The following is a 26,185-nucleotide window of genomic DNA, read 5'->3' on the forward strand; positions in this document are numbered from 1 at the left end:
TTTCCATACAATTATTTTTTTATTCTTCTAAAACAAATTCCAAGAGTCAGACTAAAAGGCACAAAGCGAGTTGTGGCAATGATGAAAACCAGGAACAGAATGTACTTTGTTGGAAATATGAAGGAATTACATAAATAGGGCACACATATTTGGAGATCATTCAATACTGGAGAGAAAAAGACTGAACACTATTTTTCCTGCATTAGTGTCCGATAATGTATAAAATATATAAAATCCCTTACCCACTGAGTGCAATGGTTTGTTAGGGGATTTAGGAAGTCTAAAATTATTTGGTGATGTTGCAGGTTAAAGAGCGCTCTGGGACTTTAGCAATTTTAGACAAACATTTGAAATGTCAGAAAATTAAACATATATATTAATATATTTCCCCCTTAGTCTGTGCCTCCTTGTTGTATCCCATGGTGTTGTGATAGGAGGACCAAATTGTTGTACAGTCCCAGCATGCACTGACCAGTCACCCAATGTCTCCAGAAGTTTGTGCATGTAATACTGAGCCAATGAGACAGCCACGTTACCATAAGACATTTCCACCTCATAAATCCATCATGACGAACAAAGGAAAAATAGTGAGTTTCTACTTTTTTTACCCCCCCCCCCCCCCCAGTTACTCGTGTCCCTAGTATTTATTTAAAAGTTGTCAAGTCCCAAGTAGAATCAGTAGGATCACAATTTATTAAAAAAAAAAAAAAAAAACACAACATAAAAAGGTTAATATTTAGAGGAGTGAAAAAGGGAAGCATAATAGCCAAGATATAGAAATGCATTAACTGTGAAAATTCAAGTAATACAGATATTAAGGCATTTAAGGTACTGGAAAATATTAAGGCAAATCTTCATCGAGTTCTTTTCCTGAAAAAACAAAAGAGCAAAACAGATAATTTAGAATAAGTCAATTGATACAACACAAAATGTAGACAATATGGATAAAACATCCACACTTCAGTTCTACCCATGTTCTTACTTACTAGGCTCATTCTTACTCACAAGAACCCCAGGGATCCTGAGAGTCCCATCTTGAATGCCTTGGTTGCACATGCTTGGAGATGCTCCATTCATTGTCTGTGGGACTAGCCCGTAGAGTATACGGTCGTCTGTTTCCAGCAGTCCCACAGACAAAGGCGTAAAGATCAAACATGCGTGCCTCAGCTTGGTTCAAAACAGGGCTCTGTATGTTCTCAGGATCCCTGAGGGTAATCGTGGCCAAAACCCCATCTATGAGTAAGTTATCCTCTAACCCAAGAAAAGGGGGTAAACTTTCAATTCTGCGGATACCCCTATAAAGAAGCTGTGAAGACACAGCATTGTATCTTAATTACCGGTAAGTAGACTATTTTTAGCAAACCAAGAAATACTAGTTGTTGACTTTTGAATTTAAGTGTTGATTTCTGGTTGGTCAAGAAAACAGACTTGCTTGTGTAAACCTGTAATATTGACTTAAGCTGACATTTGACATAACATATTATGCGCCTATCCGTGATGATTAGTGAGGTTTACCGATATGCTAATTATGCATTCTGTAGGCCAGACAGTTTGACTTCAAAAACAGAGGAGAGGGAGAGAGACTAAACCATGGATACTTTTGGAGAAAGCCAGGATTGTGACACGCCGGTCATCTTGCTCCATAGAGATGTTTAGAGAAGCCAGGTTGTGACCCTCTAGTCAACTGGCCTTGTATGTCAACGGACTGTCATCTTCCTACGCTTGTCGTTACCTCCTCTGTGTGAGTGCCACAGGTGGGGTAGTCGACCCTGGGTAATATGAAGTAACAGCTGCCTTTATCATGTCAAATCAGCAGAAGGGTGAGACTCTAATATGCACCATCTTTGGGTATTTTGCTGGGACTGATCTACATGTTATCTGCCTGTTTTGTGGTTCAATAAAGCATTGTCACACTGTTTTACCCTCTCCCTGTGATGTCTGAGTAGCGTTATGCCCACATTAAAAGGAGAGCGGGCGTTCGGCGGGACAATCCCTGGTCCAAGCGGTTGCGGCTAGCAGACCGGAGCACCCGCTGACACCCCCAACCAACCCCCCTCCCCCCATGTCTGTCTCGACAGCAGCGGCCATTCACAGTCAATATTTGTCAGTTGACATTTATTCCTATCTATCTGTTTGGGCCAAACATGTGTTCTTAATAGGGAGAGGGGAGTAAGAATGGCCTTGATTGCAGCTCATCTTCCTTAAGAAAAAGATCAGGTACTTGGAAATTCACTCAGACAGCCATCAGCTAACAGCGAGTGCTTGGGTAAGCATTCTTGTGTTTTTAATGGGGAGAGGGGAGAAAACTGCAGCCAGTTATGTGCGACAGTGACTTACGTACCTTTAGAACAGAAAGGATCAGGCATTTTAACTAAAACCGCCTAATCCTCATCCCTCCTGATCTCATGTCGTGTGAGAATCAGGAGTCCCCCAAACACGGACTGTAGGACAGTCCTGTCGAAATCACTGGGTTCAGCCATCCTTAATCTGACGTATATTTGGGCTCTAAACAGTTTGCAGAGTCTAAGGGATGTTCATCTGTCCAATTTCATTCATATCAGCATTCATAGCATCAAATAGAACACGGCTTAAAATGATCGGAACTAGAAGAAGTCTTGGGTACTACATCCTCCTGTATTACAAAGCTGTCCTGTGTACATATCCTTGCCCAATTACACATCTTACCTTGAAATGGTGAGCTGGGTTAAGGCCAATGGTGTTTCAGATAATAGATCACTTCAGAATTCAGCTGTGGTCCAAACAAAGGATTTAACTGGGACAGAATTGCAATGAGCCAGCTGTATGTGATAACATTCATAAAATGAGAACGTTAGATTCAATTGATCAAGCAACCAATTATATAGTATTGGCTATCATTTAATAATGGCTCAATGGAAGAGGTCATGTTAGTATATAAACTTCTCATTGGTACTGTATAAAAGTGGACGAAGATTATGACACCTACTGTTGTGTGAAAAAGTGTTTGCCCCCTTCCTGATTTCCTATTCTTTTGCATGTTTGTCACTTAAATGTTTCAGATCACCAAACAAATTTAAATATTACTAAAAAAAGATAACAAAATGCAGTTTTTAAATGAAGGTCTTAATTATTAAGGGAATAATAAATCCAATCCTAAAGTGCCCTGTGTGAAAGTGATTGCCCCCTCCTTTCCCCTTAAAACATAAATTTACTGTGGTTTATCACATCTTTGGAAAGCGGAGTTCAAATTCCCTAGCCACACCGATGCCTGATTACTGCCTCATCTGTTCTCAATCAAGAAATTATTTATATAGGACTTGCCTGACAAAGCAAAGTAGATCAAAAGATTATCAAAGCTAGACAACATGCAGCAATCCAAAGAAATTCTGGAACAAATGAGAAAAATTGAGATCTATCAATCTGGAAAAGGTTATAAAGCCATTTCTAGAGCTTTGGGACTTCAGCGAACCACAGTGAGAGCCATTATCCACAAATGGCAAAAACAAGGAACAACGGTGAACGTTCCTAGGGGTGGTCGGCTGACCAAAATTACCCCAAGAGCACAGAGATGGCTCAAGAAAGAGATTACAAACGACCCCACAACAACATTCGAAGAACTGCAGGACCTCACTTGCCTCAGTTATGTTCAGTGTTCATGACTCTACCATAAGAAAGACTGGGCAAAAATGGCCTGCATGCCAGAGATCCAAGACAAAAACCACTGCTGAGCAATTATAACAAAGCCTCATCTCAGTTTTGCCAGAAAATATCTTGATGATCCCCAAGACTTTTGGGAGAATACTCCGTAGACTGATGAGAGAAAGTTTCCAAAAAGTTCAACTTATGTCCCATTACATCTGGCATTGAAGTAACACTGCACTTCAGAAAAGAAAACGTCATAACAGTAAAATATGGTAGTGGTAGTGTGATAGTCTGGGGCTTGTTTTGCTGCTTCAGGACCTGGAAGACTTGGTAAATGGAACCATGAATTCTGCTGTAAACCAAAAAATCCTGAAGGAGAATGTCTAGCCATCTGTTCGTGACCTCAAGCTGAAGCAAACTTGGGTTATGCAGGAGGACATTGATCCAAAACACACCAGCAAGTCCACCTCTGAATGGCTTAAGAAAAACAAAAACTAAAACTTTGGAGTGGCCTAGTCAAAGTCATGACCTTAATCCGATTGAGATGCTGTGGCATGACATTAAAAATGGAGGATCATGCTCTAAAACCCTCTATTGTGGCTTCATTGCAACAATTCTTCAAAGATGAGTGGGCCAAAATTCATCCAGAGCATTGTAAAAGACTCTTTGCCAGTTATCGCAAACACTTGATAGCAGTTAGTGCTGCTAAGGGTGGCCCAACCAGTTATTAGCTTTAGGGGGTAATCACTTTTCCACACAGGCCCTGTAGTTTTGGATTTCTTTTCCCCTTAATGATAAAGCCCTTCATTTAAAAACTGCATTTTGTGGTTTCTTGTGTTATCTTTGCCTAATTTTGAAATTTGTTTGGTGATCTGAAATATTCAAGTGTGACAAACATGCAAAACAATAGAAAATCAGGAAGGGGACAAACACTTTCACACAACCGTATAAAGAGCCTACAGGCCAAATATAGATTTACAGAAAACTTATACGGAGGAGCAATAGTGATGGTGTTATAAGGCAAGTTTCAAAAGTATATATCTGCATTATAATTATGTGTAAGTGCAATTATATTGTCTGGAAGCCTATAGACTCACAATTATAATAATCTAGAACTAGCTTTCTAAATTAAGCATCGTAAGAGCAAAGCAATAAACTCGTAAGGCCATGGCAAATTTCCCACCATTGCTCAACAATCCATCAGCAAAAGACGACCACTGCTGATGGCAACCTGTAACTTGCTTCTTGAGCAGAAAAGAAAGCCCGACATATCAGCACTAGTGATAGGTTAAAGAATTGCGTTGTTTTTTTTGCTAAACCCCTATAAGTGATGTATACACCAAATAGCCTAATATTGTGTAGGTTATACCTCAAAAATAGCTCTGACCTGTCGAGGCCTGGACTTCACAAGACCTCTGAAGGTGTCAGATGCCACCATGACGATAGCAGAACATCCTTTGTGAGGTGGGACCTCAATGGATCAGATTAGTGTTTTCAGAACATCCAACAAATGTTTTATTGAATGGAGATCTGGAGTGTTTTTAATCTTCTTCAAACCATGTCGGAGCAAATTTTAGTGAGAACTGGTTCACCAGTTGACCTTCTTTGGACCTCTTGGTAGGTACTAACCACTGCAGACTGGTACAACCCACAAGATTATATTTAGCAGATGCTCTGGGAATCAAAGACTGAACAAGTGCGTAAACGATATTAAAGGGACTGTCACCTGAATTTGGAGGGAACAATCTTCAGCCATAGGGGCGGGGTTTTCAGGTGTTTGATTCACCCTTTCCTTACCCGCTGGCTGCAATATTGGATTGAAGTTCATTCTCTGTCCTCCGTAGTACATGCCTGCACAAGGCAATCTTGCCTTGCGCAGGCGTGTACTGTGGAGGACAGAGAATGAACTTCAATCCAATATTGCAGCCAGTGGGTAAGGAAAGGGTGAATCAAACACCCGAAAACCCCGCCCCTATGGCTGAAGATTGTTCCCTCCAAATTCAGGTGACACAGTCCCTTAAGTACCGTTCCTTAAAACTTGATCATTTTTCCTGCTTCCATCGCATCAAATGAATTGACAGAGGAACTTATAAATCCGGTTATGCCAGTTTTCTGATATATTTGTGCAAATATTTTGTGACCTTTTGAGATTGCAGTATCTAATTTGTAAAAAAGTAAAAATGTGCTAATATGAAGCCTGAAAACTGGCATAAACTGTATCGGAAATATATGCCAGCTTATTAGTAGCTGGCATAGATTTCATTGTCTAGTGTGTGGTCAGCCTAAAGAGGCAGGTACCTTTTAATAAATTTGCAGCACCTTACTACAGTACGCTTATTGTTCAAGGGAGCATTCTAAGAAACATCAAGCGTCTCATTGAAGAATGTCGTTCTGGTATGAGCCTCACATCAGATACATTTACGGGACCGCCCGATGGTACGTGAAGCATATGGGGAAATCGTACTGAACAAACAGGAATCCACATTGTGCCGTTCCCCTGCATCTAGAAAGTAAGCTGCGAATGTTTTCAAGATTGGCGTCCTCAGGAGGTTTATTCTCCGCACTTTCCAGCCTTGTTTTGTTGCATTGCAGGGTTTAGGGAAAAAAGAAAAAAAAAAAAAAAAAACACAGCAAGCTAGGCAGAGATTGCAGAGCTCTTGGAAAGAGCGTGGTTATGTAACGCTGCCCCAGAAATTCCTGCAGCTACTTGAGATGGATCCCTTGGTTCAGTTCATTGCTGAGGAATGATAAAGGCTTTTTCCCCCCCAATATGGACGAGCTCATAAAAAGGTGAAGGAAAACTACAGCAGCATCATGCCACAGTATACAGAGGATGAATGTGTCTGTAAGGCAGTGAAGGAGATAGGCTATCCAGTTCCAAGGCAACCTTATAGATAGATTTATATGGTTGCTAAGCTTCAAATGAGAGCTGGATCAGCTGTAAACATTCACCTAAAAGGCAATGTGTCGTCAGAAAATTACCCTTAGTTTACATAAGGCTTTATGTTATATGCAGTCTATATCACATATATATATATGTATATATATACACACACACACACCTTTACAGTGGCCACTAGGCCCAATATGAAATTCCTAATTCCTGTTCTTTCCAGCAGCAAGAGACTGTTTAGATGTTAGATGTCCACAAAGAGGGAAGCAGCGGCGAGAGAGCAGTGCTGAAGTAGGGGAGAATTATTAATGGCGCCACTTATTCTTTTCACTTGGAGGTATTTATTTTAGTCACCTATATAGCGCTATTAATTCCACTTTACAGACATCATCACTGTCCCCATTGGGGCTCACAATCTAGATTCCCTATCAGTATGTCTTTGGAGTGAGGGAGGAAACCCACGCACCCAGAAAAAACCCACACAAACACGGGGAGAACATACAAACTCATTGCAGTTGGCCTTGTTGAGATTTGAACCCAGGACCCTCAAGCTGCAAAGCTGCGGTTTTAACCACTGAGCCAGTGTGCTGCCCTAGCACGTTCGCACAACAGCATGGAAAAACCCTTTGAACAATAGGTAATTTTCTGAAGAGATTCTTTTTACAGACAACTGTCCCCCTCAGGGGATCGTACCCAGTCACTGCCCTGTGTAAACCATGTAAGTAATCAAATTACAGAAGTTTTAATGAAGTCAGGTTGTTGTTGATCTTATCATATATACATATGAGGGCATTGTCGTAAACCGGTGTTTGACACTCCATTTATCATCCATTGTACAAGGACCACTATCAAATGAATATTAAAGGGAATGTGTCAGCACTTACCCGCAGCTTTAGTACTAGCGTACAGCTAAATAACATTCCACACACATATGGAGTTTACTGGTGGGTTCACAGCTGCTGATGTCGCAGTATCTCACCTAGAGATAAGCGGGCATATCTACAGCACATCAATGTCTCTAAAGGTACCGTCACACTAGACGATATCGCTAGCGATCCGTGACGTTGCAGCGTCCTCGCTAGCGATATCGCCCAGTGTGACAGGCAGCAGCGATCAGGCCCCTGCTGTGCTGTCGCTGGTCGGGGAAGAAAGTCCAGAACTTTATTTCGTCGCTGGACTCCCCGCAGACATCGCTGAATCGGTGTGTGTGACACCGATTCAGCGATGTCTTCACTGGTAACCAGGGTAAACATCGGGTAACTAAGCGCAGGGCCGCGCTTAGTAACCCGATGTTTACCCTGGTTACCATCGTAAAAAAACAAACAGTACATACTTACATTCAGCTGTCTGTCCCTTGCCGTCTATTTCCTGCACTGACTGCTGGCCGCAAAGTGAAAGTGAAAGCACAGCACAGCGGTGAGTCACACAGCGGTGACTCACCGCTGTGGCTGTGCTCTGCTTTCACTTTGCGGCCAGCAGTCAGTGCAGCAAACAGACGGCAAGGGACAGACAGCTGAATGTAAGTATGTACTGTTTGTTTTTTTACGATGGTAACCAGGGTAAACATCGGGTTACTAAGCGCGGCCCTGCGCTTAGTTACCCGATGTTTACCCTGGTTACCGGGGACCTCGGGATCGTTGGTCGCTGGAGAGCGGTCTGTGTGACAGCTCTCCAGCGACCAAACAGCGACGCTGCAGCGATCCGGATCGTTGTCGGTATCGCTGCAGCGTCGCTAAGTGTGACGGTACCTTAAGCCCCCAGCACAACCCACCTGACCGAAAGTGAGATGAGTGGAGGCTAGAACTTCATTTGCCCCCTTCAGCAGATCATCCAGTTAGGCACCCACATACGTTTCTAATGGTATTCTCCTGCAGACTGGCACTATTGCTGCAGGTAAATACTGGCATTTTTCAGGACAAGCTTCCTTTAAGCCTTGATACTTCCAAGATGGAAGTGCATTTTAAGCAATTCCTTACATATCAGGAATGCTGATGCTTGATGTGCAATTCCTCCAAAATACACTTACTAGCCGAACTATTGCTGCTCAAACAATGCAACTCACACAGTGGTCAAATAAAATCACGGCATTTTCCTTAGCGCTTGCTCACACTGGCGTATATTACAGAGGGGTGCAATGTTATACAGAGAGCAGATCTGCAATTTTCTCACACCGATTCAGCATGAGAAAACAACAGCAGCATGCCGTGATTGTATCAGAGATTTGGATGGCACTTCTCCATACAAGTCTATGGCGCACGTAAAACATCAGACTGCACGCAGATATCACTTGAGTGCAGCGCAATTACCGCGGATGGAGAAATGACTTTCTGTCTTCTCCACACCTGTGCTGTGATGCTCTCATGCGAGAGGATCGGAGCACAGTAGCGTGACACTCGGCTCCATCTCAGAGCCGGAGCCAGGGTCACTAGCATGGCAGAGCTCGCATCGGATGCTATATGCTAGTGAGACCCCTGCCTTACTGTCGTCTTACATATGGATAATTTCCCCCATTACAAAAGATTCTTTGCACTGCAGTCCCCATAGCGCATCCACAGTTCCAGGGATTTACTCAGAATAAGGAATTTAGTGCTGGAAATTCTGCAGTTTCACATTTTAGTAAGGACACAAGAGTATGTGCCCCATTGCCACCACCACATTGGGACATCGGCTACCCAATTTCTATGTCGACAATGTATTCTACTAATCCAGCTGGAAAAAATCTCACAATCAAATCAGGAGACAGGGATTGTCAACTGATGGCCGTTTTTATGGGTAGTATAATAGCACTGCTCCTCCCTAAGGTCTTGAATCATCTCCATTGAAATTTAAAGGGGCGCGGCTTCAGTCACCACTCAGTATATACAGAGCGTCAGCTGTAAGCAACCTCGGCACTGAGTGGTGACTGAAGCCGCTCCTCTATGACTGACAGCAGGAAGCTGCCAGGAGGAAGACCATTTCATTTCCTCCCAGAAGTCAGGCTGTCAGTGCAGCAGCCGCACGGCTTTAGAACGATGTTGGCCTGCAGATTAACGCCATACCTGCAGGTTATTAGCATTTTTCTGACATGACAGGTTCCCTTTAAGGAAGATGCCTGCTCCAGTCTCCATAACTCACAAACTTCAGCAGACAACCTCATAAGCATGCCACCTGCCCTAAAAGTGGTCGAAAGAGGATCTGGTTCCCAGAGGTAGGATGATTGACTACAGCCAATTGTCATTTTCTTACATTATTATTTAACTGCATTTTCCCTTTAAATTGACCTGCAGAAAAAAGTAGCGTTCTGCCATTCTGCTTGATGCAGAAAGTTAGAGTTTTCCATGAAAATATGCTCAGGTTATATGAGTAACCGTGGTAACTTACCATTGCCTGGGAGTTTATAGTACTCCCTCTTTTAAAGGGATTGTTTCAGCACAAACTGGGCTGTGCAAACTAAGTACAGCTGCTTGGTGCACCCTCCATGTGGCCAAGCAGTTCAGTGCATCTATCCAACTACTTGCTGCCCTCCTGTAAAGTCAGACCTGTCAATCACACCACAGGGGGCAGAGATACAAGAAAAATAAGTAGCTGGAAAGTTTCACTGAATGGCCCAGCCATGCCAAGGGTGCAGAGCGCCTGTGCTTGGTCTGAACAGTCACTAGTAATGGTAGAGCTACATACTGGCATAGGCTAGATGAGCTGCAACATTGTTGCATCATTACTCTTTATTATTAAGCCTTGTAACAAGAAGTGCTGTAACACAGAAGTGTCACTAAACAGCCAAGCACTTAGCGAACACAGAGGTTTTACTAGTGATATGCCCATGCCGATTGGCTGTGCCCACGATAACGTGCCATAGATTGGCAGTGGCTGTAACGCTGCTTGTTAAATGTGGTTTCAAGTTATATTAATCCAAGACAGATAACGTTCTGGAAATACTGTAACTTAGGGGACCACTGTGTAAGGAGCAGCAACGGCAGGTTTGATTACTGAGGTTTAAGACAGGAATGTGAAATTGGCTTATGGCTCCTCCTGACATGTATGTTACAAAGAACCTGCAGCAAAATCCTCAGCAAATGTTGAACATGTTCTTCTAAATGAAATATAATAAATTATTACATGAATGGCTGTCACTAGGTAAAGGAATACCAGCAACAAAAACCCCAGCTCACAGAAAAGTTCAAAAGATGTCCTGACTAAAAGATTAGCCCTTAATGGTTTCATACAGAGGCTTGTTAGACAAGCAGGAGTTAATGTCACCCTTCAGCTAGAGCGTGTGCGTGGAAACTGGGAGCTGGCCAGGAGTCTGGACTAAAGTCATCTCAAGACAACCTGCTGGCCTTCTCTCCGACAGTGCAGGCGCATTCCACCCACATCAGGAGCTGCGCGAGGACACCGTCACGTTATACCGAAACCTTTAGATAGATGTATAGATTAGATCCCTATGGAAGGGCCAATTACTCTACCAGACATGAAACAGGAAGAGTACTGCGAAAAAAAAGCTGAAAAGTGTGTGCTACACAGTCTTACCCTAACATGTATGCTCAGTCCAGCATGTGTATGTATGGGGGCATCTTGGAGACCCTATATATCTCAGCTGGTCTGTCTCTTAGCCTTTCGACCACCAGAAACAGAGCTGAGACTAAAGGGGCCACATACACAATAGATAGCTGCTGGCTGTATGACTGTTCCACAGATGGTTCAGCCGGCAGCTCTCTCTTCTGATTCCTCCCAACACAGGAGTGATCTCTCTGCTGAGGGCTACTGTTCTCCCTGTGAAGGCCGCTGCCAGACTCCTTTGGCAGCAGCTTATCTTACCGAGAACAGAAGTATCGGCAGTCTTGAGATCGGACATGCCGGATTCTTATCACCCCTGACATCACCTGTTAGTGGAGAATCAGGAGGCCCCCATGCCTGGTCGATACCTGTGGCTTCAGCAGATATTGGTCTATGAGGTCTATGGTGCGGAGGTAAAGGCTGATAAACCTTTTCCCATGCAACATGTATCAGATGATGCAACAAAAGTAAAAAACACTCAAAATCTTAGGCAGGACACGTTTAATGCAACCTTGCAAATTAGAGGACTTAAAAGTTGTCCAGAGACGTTATAGACCTCTCCCAACATGTAAGCAGTGCAGCTGTAAGAGTATAGTTGGACAAGAGCTTGTACTGAGTGCAATAGATGGACAGATGGACAGCTGGTATAATTTTTTATATATACCTTAGAACTATATGTCTATTGGTGCTTGATATATTCAAAAACTTGTGTAATGAAGGCAACCCAAATCATATAATGAAGGCAACCCAAATCATATACTCTACTAGGACATATAAACATGGGGAGGGGGGGGGGGGGGAGGATTGTCCCTCCTGCTCGGCACCCTTTACCCTATGAACAGGAACACACAGACCTGCGCTTTATAAGGGTCTATCGTGTTGGCTGACTCACGTCATTCTTTTATGACATGGTATGCTATTCACCCTCAGGCAATATATTTAGCTGCTTCCCCCCGACAATCATCTATTTGACAGGAATAGGATCAGTGATTGCAGATGACAATACATTAAAAAATGGATTGCTTTGAGAAGAGGGATCTTAAATAGTGTGAATGCACCTTTAAAACTAATCAAATTTAGCTAGGACCCAAAATGCTTTATTTACTGATTTGCTGCTGTCAAGGCAACAAGTTAAAAGGTTTTACACTTGTGGCGTACCCAGAAGTCCTTTACCCAGGACTGTGTTTAGTAGACAGAAAGGAACACTATGGCTAGTCAGAAGAAGGGCAGATCAAAGTCATTGCACACGGACCCAAAATACAGCCGTTTATACTCACAACAAGTAGCAGCAGACCGCACACGTCACCAGCATTGTATTGATGACCCTGGAAAGAAGAGCAGGAATTAGAGGGCATCAGACACTTGACATACAAGTCTATCCTCACCCATCCCTTGTAGATTGTGAGCCCTCGCGGGCAGGGTCCTCTCTCCTCCTGTACCAGTTGTGACATATTGTTCAAGATTATTGTACCCGTTTGAATTATGTATACCCCTCCTCACATGGAATAAATGGCATAATAATAATAGTAGTAATAATAATAAAAAAAAAAAAAATAATAATAATAATAATAAACACAAGCCCTTTACGGCTGGCTTTTGCATTAAAATTAGACACTTTGCCATTAAGCATCCTCCCTACAAATAGGTGAAAGTTGGCTAACAGTCTAATGTATATGGAGGGCCTCCAGACTCTCCCCCGACAGATGATGTCATGGGTGAGGAGAGTGAGGCACTTGGAATTTTAATCCCTATTCTGTCTGATAATGGCTTTCTTCTCTCTCCCTTGTGAAAACACACCAATGCTCAGCCAACCTGAGTGCTCACGTGTACAAGGGAGTCAGGTGAGAAAGCTGCCATACAAATGTTCGGTTACAGCTCTCTCGTGTATGGCCAGCTATAGTCGTACTCAGGGCTGAGGAGTCGGTAAGCCAAACCACCGACTGACTCCTCAATTTCCCTGACAAACTCCACAGCACAGGTCATTACTGAACATGTACATATACATAAAGTGCAGCACAGGCTAATCTCCACAGCACTGGTCATTACTGAGCATGTACATAAAGTGCAGCACAGGCTAATCTCCACAGCACTGGTCATTACTGAGCATGTACATAAAGTGCAGCACAGGCTAATCTCCACAGCACTGGTCATTACTGAGCATGTACATAAAGTGCAGCACAGGCTAATCTCCACAGCACTGGTCATTACTCAGCATGTACATAAAGTGCAGCACAGGCTAATCTCCACAGCACTGGTCATTACTGAGCATGTACATAAAGTGCAGCACAGGTTAATCTCCACAGCACTGGTCATTACTGAGCATGTACATAAAGTGCAGCACAGGCTAATCTCCACAGCACTGGTCATTACTGAGCATGTACATAAAGTGCAGCACAGGCTAATCTCCACAGCACTGGTCATTACTGAGCATGTACATAAAGTGCAGCACAGGCTAATCTCCACAGCACTGGTCATTACTGAGCATGTACATAAAGTGCAGCACAGGCTAATCTCCACAGCACTGGTCATTACTCAGCATGTACATAAAGTGCAGCACAGGCTAATCTCCACAGCACTGGTCATTACTGAGCATGTACATAAAGTGCAGCACAGGTTAATCTCCACAGCACTGGTCATTACTGAGCATGTACATAAAGTGCAGCACAGGCTAATCTCCACAGCACTGGTCATTACTGAGCATGTACATAAAGTTAATAATCTTTATTTTTTTATATAGCGCTAACATATTCCGCAGCGCTTTATAGTTCAGCACAGATTCATCTCCACAGCACTGGTCACTACTGAGCATGTACATAAAGTGCAGCACAGATTCATCTCCACAGCCCTGGTCATTACGGAGCATGTACATAATGTGCAGCACAGATTCATCTCAACTAAAAGCCGAGATCCTTAGATCAGGAACAGAACAGACATTTATAGGACACTTATATAAATATAAATGACGTCACAGATGTGCTTTCCGGACGCTGTGCTCACAGCCAGTACAGAGAAGCAGAGCGCCGGGGACAGACAGCGGAAGGTAAGTATGAAGCGTTTGTTTTTTTTTACTTTTAGGATGGTATCCAGGGTAAACATCAGGTTACTAAGCGCGGCCCTGCGCTTAGTAACCCGATGTTTACCCTGGTTACCGGCATCGTTGGTCGCTGGAGAGGTGTCTGTGTGACAGCTCTCCAGCGACCAAACAGCGACGCTGCAGCGATCCGGATCGTTGTCGGTATCGCTGCAGCGTCGCTTAGTGTGACGGTACCTTAAGTCTTAAGACTATCCTGTCGTCAAAGATCTGAAGATATGGGCTCTGAGTGGAAAGAGCCTGCATCTCCCCCAGTCTTTTAGCTTTTAGCTGATGTGATGGCAATCAGGAAGGCAGTTTTAAAGGAGAGATTGGCTATGCTCATATCTTCTGATAATAAGTACGGGGTTTTACACAGGGTATTAAGGACCAAGTTTAGGTCCCAAGGAGCAGTTGATTTTCTCACAAGAGGTCTCATTCTTTGTGTGGCCCTGGAAAATCTTGCTATCCAAGGATGGGAGGCTAGTGACGTATCAAAAAAGACACTAAGCGCTGCAATCTGTACTTTTAATGTACTAGGCCGGAGGCCCTTCTCAAATCCGAGTTGCAGGAAGTCGAGGATTCTGGGAATAAACATAACATAGTAACATAGTAAGGCCGAAAAAAGACATTTGTCCATCCATTTCAGCCTATACTCCATCATAATAAATCCCCAGATCTACGTCCTTCTACAGAACCTAATAATTGTATGATACAATATTGTTCTGCTCCAGGAAGACATCCAGGCCTCTCTTGAACCCCTCGACTGAGTTCGCCATCACCACCTCCTCAGGCAAGCAATTCCAGATTCTCACTGCCCTAACAGTAAAGAATCCTCTTCTATGTTGGTGGAAAAACCTTCTCTCCTCCAGACGCAAAGAATGCCCCCTTGTGCCCGTCACCTTCCTTGGTATAAACAGATCCTCAGCGAGATATTTGTATTGTCCCCTTATATACTTATACATGGTTATTAGATCGCCCCTCAGTCGTCTTTTTATAGACTAAATAATCCTAATTTCGCTAATCTATCTGGGTATTGTAGTTCTCCCATCCCCTTTATTAATTTTGTTGCCCTCCTTTGTACTCTCTCTAGTTCCATTATATCCTTCCTGAGCACCGGGGCCCAAAACTGGACACAGTACTCCATGTGCGGTCTAACTAGGGATTTGTACAGAGGCAGTATAATGCTCTCATCATGTGTATCCAGACCTCTTTTAATGCACCCCATGATCCTGTTTGCCTTGGCAGCTGCTGCCTGGCACTGGCTGCTCCAGGTAAGTTTATCATTAACTAGGATCCCCAAGTCCTTCTCCCTGTCAGATTTACCCAGTGGTTTCCCGTTCAGTGTGTAACGGTGATATTGATTCCTTCTTCCCATGTGTATAACCTTACATTTATCATTGTTAAACCTCATCTGCCACCTTTCAGCCCAAGTCTCCAACTTATCCAGATCCATCTGTAGCAGAATGCTATCTTCTCTTGTATTAACTGCTTTACATAGTTTTGTATCATCTGCAAATATCGATATTTTACTGTGTAAACCTTCTACCAGATCATTAATGAATATGTTGAAGAAAACAGGTCCCAATACGGACCTCTGCGGTACCCCACTGATCACAGCGACCCAGTTAGAGACTATACCATTTATAACCACCCTCTGCTTTCTATCACTAAGCCAGTTACTAACCCATTTACACACATTTTCCCCCAGACCAAGCATTCTCATTTTGTGTACCAACCTCTTGTGCGGCACGGTATCAAACGCTTTGGAAAAATCGAGATATACCACGTCCAATGACTCACCGTGGTCCAGCCTATAGCTTACCTCTTCATAAAAACTGATTAGATTGGTTTGACAGGAGCGATTTCTCATAAACCCATGCTGATATGGAGTTAAACAGTTATTCTCATTGAGATAATCCAGAATAACATCCCTCAGAAACCCTTCAAATATTTTACCAACAATAGAGGTTAGACTTACTGGCCTATAATTTCCAGGTTCACTTTTAGAGCCCTTTTTGAATATTGGCACCACATTTGCTATGCGCCAGTCCTGCGGAACAGACCCTGTCGCTATAGAGTCACTAAAAATAAGAAATAATGGTTTATCTATTACATTACTTAGTTCTCTTAGTACTCGTGGGTGTATGCCATCCGGACCCGGAGATTTATCTATTTTAATCTTATTTAGCCGGTTTCGCACCTCTTCTTGGGTTAGATTGGTGACCCTTAATATAGGGTTTTCATTGTTTCTTGGGATTTCACCTAGCATTTCATTTTCCACCATGAATACCGGGGAGAAGACGGTGTTTAATATGTTAGCTTTTTCCTCGTCATCTACAACCATTCTTTCCTCACTATTTTTTAAGGGGCCTACATTTTCAGTTTTTGTTCTTTTACTATTGATATAGTTGAAGAACAGTTTGGGATTAGTTTTACTCTCCTTAGCAATGTGCTTCTCTGTTTCCTTTTTGGCAGCTTTAATTAGTTTTTTAGATAAAGTATTTTTCTCCCTATAGTTTTTTAGAGCTTCAATGGTGCCATCCTGCTTTAGTAGTGCAAATGCTTTCTTTTTACTGTTAATTGCCTGTCTGTCTGGTTTTGACATATCCACAGGAACTTCTCCCAGAAAGGAACAATACCGCTTCCAGATTTTGTTGTAAATCGCCGAAGTCACCGGTTTTCTGCTTGCCTAGAGTGTGGTAATGACATCTTCTGACAAGCCTCTGGATCTTAAGGTTTGCCGTTCAGGATCCAAGCAGATAGGTGAAGAGAGTCTGGGTTCTTGTGGAACACCGGTCCTTGTAGTAGAAGGTCCTGCCTGTTCGGTAATGGGATTGGTCTCTCTGTTGACATTCTGGATAGTAGAGAGAACCAGCTCCTTTTTGGCCAAAAAGGAACCACCAGGATTACGGTTGCTCCCTCGTCTCGTATCTTCCTGAGTGTCTTCGGTATCAGAGGAAGAGGCGGGAATGCGTAAAGGAGACCTTCTCCCCAAAACTGAGACAAGGCGTCTACTGCCGTGGCTCCGTCTAAAGGATTGAGCGAGAAAAATGCTCTGGTCTTTGTGTTTGACCTGGTGGCAAAAAGATCCACCTGAGTTGTTCCCCATTTCTGGCACATACTGCTGAATACTTCTGGGTTCAGTTCCCATTCTCCGGGATGTACAGACGTTCTGCTCAAGAAATCTGCTATTTGATTCTTGGCGCCTTCCAGGTGAACTGCCGCAATGGATTTGACAGATTTCTCTGCCCATCTGAAAATCTGGTCCACTAGGTGTTGCAGTGGTGGATGCTTCGGACCTCCCTGGTGTCTCAGAAATGCCACTGCTGTGACATTGTCGGACAGTATCCTTACGTGTCTGCCCCTGACCTGTGACTGGGCCTGGCACAACACCTTCCAGATTGCATACAGCTCCCTGAAATTTGATGATCTTGCGGCAATCTGAGGAGTCCATTCTCCCTGATAGTATGTCCTTCCTATATGACCGCCCCATCCGTATTGACTGGCGTCTGTGGTAACCGTAACACAGGGATCAAGTATCCATGGAACTCCCTCTCTCAGGTTTTCTGGTTTGGTCCACCAGGTTAGGGATCTCTTTACTGACAGAGACACAATCATCTTCCTGTCTAGGGAACTCTGTTTCCTGTTCCAGGATCCTAAGACTTCTCTCTGTAACTCCCGCGAGTGGAATTGGCTCCATTTCACACAGGGTATGCATGCGGCCATAAAGCAGAGTATCCTCATTGCCTCTCTTATGGAGGGGGTACTTCTGAATTGATGAACGTGCCTGATCAAGGCCTCTTGTCTGTCTTCTGGTAAGAAAGATGTTCTTAGTTTGGAATCCAATATCACTCCCAAAAATTTTATTCTGGAATCTGGGACCAGGCAGGATTTCTTACAGTTCACAATCCACCCCAGATCCTGCAGGATGGAAAGAGTGAAGCTGCAGTCTATTCTGAGGAGCTTCTCCGATCTCGCCATTATCAGAAAGTCGTCCAGATATGGTACTATGGTCACATTCTGGTTTCTTAATAGGCCACAACTTCGGACATCAATTTGGTGAATATCCTGGGCGCCGAAGCAAGCCCGAAGGGGAGACATTTGAACTGGAAGTGATGTAATATTCCCTTGTTCATTAGGGCAAATCTCAGGAATTTTTGGTAGGAATCGTGTATCGGGACATGACAGTATGCATTGCTTAGGTCTAAGGTGCACATCACCATGTCCTTGTATAAGAGGCATTGTGGATTTTATAGATTCCATCCTGAATCTTTTGTACCGGACCCATTTGTTTAGTGGCTTTAAATTTGTGATCGTCCGGGAGTCCCCAGACGTTTTTTTTTTTAATTGAAAACAAATGGGAGTAATGGCCTTTGCCTCTTTCTGAGATGGGAACTGGAGTTACCGCATCTAACGATCAACTCCTGGATGTTTGTCCACATAGAGGAGTCTGAGAGTAGACAGGGTCGGGTTACCACAAATCTTTCTGGGGGACTGCTGGAAAACTCTAGTTTGTATCCCTGAGCAATCACCTGCAGAATCCAAGGATTCTGGGATACTTTCTGCCAACCTCCTAGAAATTTTTGTAACCGACCACCCACCTTGATGTCATTTATTTGGCTTTGCTGTACCTGCACTTGGAAAGATGGAGTCTCTACTCTTTCCACCCTTGGGATAAGACCACCTCCCAGTCTTCCCTTTCCCCCTGTAGTCTGTCCTCTAACTAGGTCGGGATCTACGAAAGGGCTGGTACTTTGTGTTTTTCTCAGGGAAGCCTTTCTTTTTATCTGATTAAATAAATAAGGCAGCACACTGCAGCGCTAAGACCTGCAAACTTGAAACATGAAATTTGAACTGCATTACTGCACTAGAAATATGAAAAATGAGAGCGTTTAGCGCATAAAAATGGCCAATTTTATGTGTACCTAGTAGTCCCTTTACGGCATCTCTCTTATACCAGGTCCTAAACTTGCCTTACCTCACTGAGAATAAACGTCTCCATCTGAATGGGTGCATGTGAAACCTCTTACTAGACTAAAATTCTCTCTCTCTGTGGAGGGGTACTGGACCTGCTGTAATTAAAACACCTGTAGGCTAGGAGGCGGAGTGCACGATCAGAAGGCTAAAGAATACATTTCAAAAACCTGACCGGCACATCCAGACATAGACTAAGTGTGAACAGGTGCTGAACCTAGAGTCGCCAACTCGTATATAGTTAAATAAATAAGGCAGCACACTGCAGCGCTAAGACCTGCAAACTTGAAACATGAAATTTGAACTGCATTACTGCACTAGAAATATGAAAAATGAGAGCGTTTAGCGCATAAAAATGGCCAATTTTATGTGTACCTGGTAGCCCCTTTACGGCATCTCTCTTATACCAGGTCCTCCCGACCTGACCAGCCTGATTGACAGGCGAAAACGGCGACTTTGGTAAGTTATTTCTCAGCATAGGTGGGGAATCGGGGTACACTACATACACTATAGTAACACACAGCGCAGGCCCTATTTAACAGTATTTATATCTCAATCTCAAAAAAACGGGGTGACAGGTTCCCTTTAATCATAAAACGCTTAAAATGGTATGTAACAAAGGGCACTAAGAGTATCCCAGCCAGGATGGACTATTGCACTGTACAATTATGCTAGAGCAGATGTAGAAAGCATCTAGATGGAGGCTAGCTGTCGCTAGATAATGGTACCTGTGGGTAATAATAATAATAATCTTTATATAGCGCCAACATATTCCGCAGCGCTTTACAATTTAACAGTTTCAAACACAAAAGTCATAAGTAACAACGTTAACAATACAATAATTAAAGCAAAATAAGACGACCCTGCTCGTGAGAGCTTACAATCTACAATGAGGTGGGGGAGATGCAAAGTACAGGTGTGTATTTAGGAGAATGTAGAGCGGCGCTCCAGCACAGCAGGGCGCGGGAGCGCCGCTCTACACTCTCCTACCCACAGGTACCATTATCTAGCGACAGCTAGCCTCCATCTAGATGCTTTCTACATTTGCTCTAGCATAATTGTACAGTGCAATAGTCCATCCCGGCTGGGATACTCTTAGTGCCCTTTGTTACATACCATTTTAAGCGTTTTATGATTAAGAACCCGGTTGGGTTCGAAACGTCATCTGTATGCACGCTTTTCTACTGCATATATTTGCATTGCTGTCTGTTCAATGTGTATGTACACAAATAAATTGTTTATGATTCACTTGCAAAAATATTCCTTCCGTGAGTGCGGTGTATTTTGCTATTTTTGTTTGGGGAAGATTCAGGCTTGAGATGGATGCCTGAACCTCTTGCCGAATCATTGTCCTCATACTGGATAGTAACGCAGTCTGCTCATCCCCCACAATCTTGGATGTGCATGATTTGCATAAAGGCTTCCACCAATTTTCCGGAAATTTAGAGGCACATATTGGGCATTTACTTTTCCCAGATTTTTTCCTTTCGGATGTGGGAATGGAAGGCTTTGCCTAGGATAGATAGAGATACATAGGGAATACTAAAATAGGAAGCAGGGGGAGGGGTGAGCTTTGTGGTAAAGGTACCTTCACACATAACGATATCGTTAACGATATCGTTGCTTTTTGTGACGTAGCAACGTTATCGTTAAGGAAATCGTTCTGTGTGACAGCGACCAATGATCAGGCCCCTTCTGGGAGATCGTTGGTCGCTGAGGAAAGTCCAGAACTTTATTTCGTCGCTGGATCTCCCGCTGACATCGCTGGATCGGCGTGTGTGACACCGATCCAGCGATGTCTTCACTGATAACCAGGGTAAACATCGGGTTACTAAGCGCAGGGCCGCGCTTAGTAACCCGATGTTTACCCTGGTTACCAGCGTAAAAGTAAAAAAAAACAAACACTACATACTTACCTACCGCTGTCTGTCCCCGGCGCTCTGCTTCTCTGCACTCCTCCTGCACTGGCTATGAGCGTCGGTCAGCCGGAAAGCAGAGCGGTGACGTCACTGCTCTGCTTTCCGGCCGCTGAGCTCACAGTCAGTGCAGGAGGAGTGCAGAGAAGCTGAGCGCCGGGGACAGACAGCGGTAGGTAAGTATGTAGTGTTTGTTTTTTTTTACTTTTACGCTGGTAACCAGGGTAAACATCGGGTTACTAAGCGCAGCCCTGCGCTTAGTAACCCGATGTTTACCCTGGTTACCCGGGGACCTCGGGATCGTTGGTCGCTGGAGAGCTGTCTGTGTGACAGCTCTCCAGCGACGCTGCAGCGATCGACATCGTTGTCGGTATCGCTGCAGCGTCGCTGAAAGTGAAGGTACCTTAAGGCTTTAATATAGCCTACTCACGTGCCTCTGAAGCTTGTCAGTCCCCTCCATAGTGAGGACAATTCACACCGTCTAGCCGAGTGCTCCTTTGTCAGGATGGCCGGCGGAATAAAGACCCCTTTAGTACATTTATATAGGATTTACCTGGTTTGATCTTGCCCTCCTTACCGCCGCTGTGGTCGACGGCGCTGATCTCCTCCCTGAGGCCGGCGCTGCTGCCGGCGCCATTCTCCATGCTGGCTGCAACCGGAAGTGACGCGGCTGCTGGAGCCAGAAGTGGCCGCTTGGAAGCAGTCTCTCGGCGAAGCTGCGGCCGCACGCAGGAGCTGGTCGCGTGCTGGAGCAACCATTGCTCTGACTCCCCGGCAGACAGGCGCCCGGACCGAGAGCCCCCTATACGGAGGAAGCGGACCCGACCCCAGGAGCAGCGCTACACTGAAGAGGCTGAGGGACCCCCCATAACAGGTATCAGCCGCAGATATCTTGCAGCAGGGAAGGGAAAGGCTGGGCCCCCCGATCCCCACCATCTGCACAGCACCGTCGGAGAATACGCTTGCCGTTCCTATCCGCAGTGGGACAGGAAAAACACTGGTGGGTGTAGTGGGGAGGGTCCTTTTAACCGCTTGTTGTTCCTGTCCCACTGAGGGTAAGAAGGACATCCTCCAATGGTGCTGTCAGGTGGTGAACTGGAAAACACGTTTCCAACTTTTTTTTCCCAGAAAGATAAAATAAAAATTTCAATCCAGCTGCCTTTGCAACTGTTAAAAAAAAGTAATAATAAACCTATAGTAGTTCTAAATACTATAGTATGATACCGAAGAGCAGTGGCTCCCAACTTTCTGACCTTGCGAGGCATATTCAGCTCTGTAAGGCCTCCCCTCACAGTAGTGACACCCAGATCCTCCATTACCAGTATAATGACAGCCAAAGCTTTTCCTCAGAAATCACACCGAGGCAGTATACGTACATCCAGGGGTCCCACATCACCCCCCCCCATCAAGCACTCCACTCCCACTACACTATTGCATCCAGGTACAAGCACCTCTTCTGAAGGTATTACCATCCGGTCTCCAGCATACCATACCTAAACTATCTCTACACCCATAGGCCTCTATATGTGCATCCAGATCTGCGCTGCTGGGCTACTCACAAACACCACCATCTGGAGATCTGCTTTTCATAGCCATCGGATTCTGTGGCAATTGTAAGAAACTGATGCACTGGATCCGTTTTTTTTGACGGACCCGTTGAGGCTCCGTGACTGCATTGCGTATTCTGGCAGACAGCGACGGATCCTGCACCCATAGGCTTCCATTATAGCCAACGACGGACGGCACAGGATCTGTTGCTGGCCGATTTTTCGACGTACACAAAAAACATTCCTAGGTCCACTGTCTCCTGCTAACGGACAATGACTTTACAACAGATCCGTCAAACAACAGATGAAACTGAGGGCCATCCGTCACAATCCGTCGCTAACACAAATCTATGGGGAAAAAACGGATTCAGCCGTTTTTTCTAAAAATGACGAATTGTGACCGATTCTAAAAAATGGATGTGTGAAAGAGGCCTTAGAGTATATTCCGAGGACAAACATGTGGCATTTGCAGTGTGCATGTTGAGATTCAGGTAAACAAGTAAATAGAAATATATCTATATCCTTGGTTTTGCAGTCATAGAGGTCTCATTTATGTACAGTATATCCTGTAACCGGACCTGGCTTTTCCTGTGGAAATCTACTTGTATCTGGTCTCAGGCATAAACACACCGAGTACAAGCTGCTTAAATCAGGAATGGGCGGACGAAGGTTTACACTACAAACTAGCCGAGGCGGAGGAGGCCGCACGGTCAACAAGCCAACAGCGAAAGAGAACTGCAACTGGTACACGGAGTGAAGAAATCCCAGCATGATGACCAGACAGGCTGGAAGGAGGAACAGTACAGAGAAGGCAGGTGTTCTCCCCAAAAAGAGCACAATGTCATAGTCACAAAGCAATTCCAATATTTGTGCTCATAAAGGAAAACCCCAGCAATACAGCAGAGCCCAAAGGTGACCGTACATACAGCAGAGCCCAAAGGTGACCTTACATACAGCTGCGCCCAAAGGTGACCTTACATACAGCAGAGCCCAAAGGTGACCTTACATACAGCAGAGCCCAAAGGTGACCGTACATACAGCAGAGCCCAAAGGTGACCGTACATACAGCAGCGCCCAAAGGTGACCGTACATACAGCAGAGCCCAAAGGTGACCGTACATACAGCAGAGCCCAAAGGTGACCGTACATACAGCAGAGCCCAAAGGTGACCGTACATACAGCAGAGCCCAAAGGCGACCGTACATACGGCAGAGCCCAAAGGCGACCGGAGCTTTTTTCGATTTTTCGTTCCCCTTCTCTCCAGAGCCACAACTTTTTTATTTTTCCATCAATATGGCCATGTGAGGCCTTTTTTTTTTTTTTTTTTTTTTGAGGGACAAGCTGACATTTTTGATTATACCACTTTTGTGCAGATACGTTCTTTTGGTTGACTTATTACATTTTAATGCATTGTCGCGACGACAATTAAAGGTAATTCTGCATTTAATTGCCCGCTGTTAAAGTTTGACAGTGGTATTTAACTACTTAATAGGCGCAGTCAGATCGTGATTCTGCTTGCGCCTATTGCGGGCACATGTCCGCTGTTAAAAACAGCTGACATGTCGCGTCTTTGAGGTGAGCTCACTGCCGGCAGTAAGGGGTTAAGAAACAACAGTTTATAGTCTACATTATGACGTCGGAGATACCACATACATGTGCATCGATGTCAATAGCAATTGTTCAAAAGTGTTTTACAGACGACTTTAGTTTATAATCCGTGTTTTTAGAATTATAACAGAATATTATGTTTCGTATCATTTCTCAAAAACCTTACGCCATAGGAAAAATCTGAAGTAAGTTCTGAAATCAGCATGAAAAAAAAATCTATCAAGAACACACACAGTGTTATCTAATGAGTCAGTGGTATCCAGCCCATACACGCACACTGTTTCCCAGCTACGGTATATACCACCACTTTATGTCATGGAACTACACCACATGCCAGGGGAAATAATCCCTTTCTTTCAACAGTACAAAAACCACCAAGAGAAGCTTATTCTCCTCTATCCATTAACACAACATATATACACAGCTCGGCTGAGCGGACATATGCATCAGGGGTTGGGAGGAATAGTTGTCAGATGAAGGGTCTGACCAATTGGGCTTTCAGTAGTAAGGAGAAAGTGTGAGCAGTGTGTGCTCAGCTATATTCAGTCTCACCGACCGTAGAGGAGCAGGTTAATACAAGAAAACAATGCTCCTTTCATACAGGGAAACTAGAGCTGACCGGCACACAGACCAGCGGTGGGCCCTACTAGGGCTCCTGACCGGCACACAGACCAGGGGTGGGTGCTCCTAGGGCTCCTGACCGACACACAGACCAGCGGTGGGCGCTCCTAAGGCTCCTGACCGGCACACAGACCAGGGGTGGGCCCTCCTAGGGCTCCTGACCGGCACACAGACCAGGGGTGGGCCCTCCTAGGGCTCCTGACCGGCACACAGACCAGCGGTGGGCCCTCCTAGGGCTCCTGACCGGCACACAGACCAGCGGTGGGCCCTACTAGGGCTCCTGACCGGCACACAGACCAGGGGTGGGCCCTCCTAGGGCTCCTGACCGGCACACAGACCAGCGGTGGGCCCTCCTAGGGCTCCTGACCGGCACACAGACCAGGGGTGGGCCCTCCTAGGGCTCCTGACCGGCACACAGACCAGCGGTGGGCCCTCCTAGGGCTCCTGACCGGCACACAGACCAGCGGTGGGCCCTCCTAGGGCTCCTGACCGGCACACAGACCAGCGGTGGGCCCTCCTAGGGCTCCTGACCGGCACACAGACCAGCGGTGGGCCCTCCTAGGGCTCCTGACCGGCACACAGACCAGCGGTGGGCGCTCCTAGGGCTCCTGACCGGCACACAGACCAGCGGTGGGCGCTCCTAGGGCTCCTGACCGGCACACAGACCAGGGGTGGGCCCTCCTAGGGCTCCTGACCGGCACACAGACCAGGGGTGGGCCCTCCTAGGGCTCCTGACCAGCACACAGACCAGCGGTGGGCCCTCCTAGGGCTCCTGACCGGCACACAGACCAGGGGTGGGCCCTCCTAGGGCTCCTGACCAGCACACAGACCAGCGGTGGGCCCTCCTAGGGCTCCTGACCGGCACACAGACCAGCGGTGGGCGCTCCTATTGCTTAATTATTAAAAGAGTTGTTTGTGAAGTAAGAGAACAATCCCTCTTTGCTGTTCCCACGTACAGGCACAGTGATTGGCTGCAGCGGTCATCAGAAGAGCAGGTAGCTGCGGGCGCCGCACTCTCCTACCCGCGGCCAGACACACAGGCGAGGCTCCTCTCTGAGCGGCACATGCTCGGCCATACACCCGGCCTACTAATGTCAGATCTATAGAGAACCTCGCACATAGGAAATGTCTCCGGCAGAGAAGTCGCACGAACATGGCGCTCACTTCAGCCCTCACACTCCGAGGAAGAGGAACTCACAAGCTTTATACTCACCCTCGATTTGGTCCTTTGGGAACAAACCACGGCAGCACGGCGCCCACAATGCCCCAGAACACGGTCATGACGATGATGGGAACGAGGAGCCCGGGATACGCCATGTTGTCACCTCACGGAGAGCAGCGACACAAGTCAAGTCCGGGGCTCCGGATACTGCGCGAGCACTCTCACAGTCATGTGACTG

At 45.3% G+C, this 26,185-nt stretch overlaps 1 protein-coding gene across 1 annotated transcript; it reads right to left on the bottom strand.

The window, feature by feature from the left end:
- Positions 1-26,185, bottom strand: ATP6V0E1 (ATPase H+ transporting V0 subunit e1). Its single transcript, XM_069764097.1, has 4 exons — positions 25,999-26,185; positions 12,325-12,372; positions 2,686-2,798; positions 1-870 (listed from the first exon to the last, which is right to left on the bottom strand). Exons 1-3 carry the CDS (start codon positions 26,100-26,102, stop codon positions 2,705-2,707), a joined length of 246 nt encoding a protein of 81 aa, XP_069620198.1. The 5' UTR covers positions 26,103-26,185; the 3' UTR covers positions 1-870; positions 2,686-2,704.

The sequence above is a fragment of the Ranitomeya imitator genome, chromosome 4 (genome assembly GCF_032444005.1).
Source record: "Ranitomeya imitator isolate aRanImi1 chromosome 4, aRanImi1.pri, whole genome shotgun sequence".
Taxonomy (NCBI): Eukaryota; Metazoa; Chordata; class Amphibia; order Anura; family Dendrobatidae; genus Ranitomeya; species Ranitomeya imitator.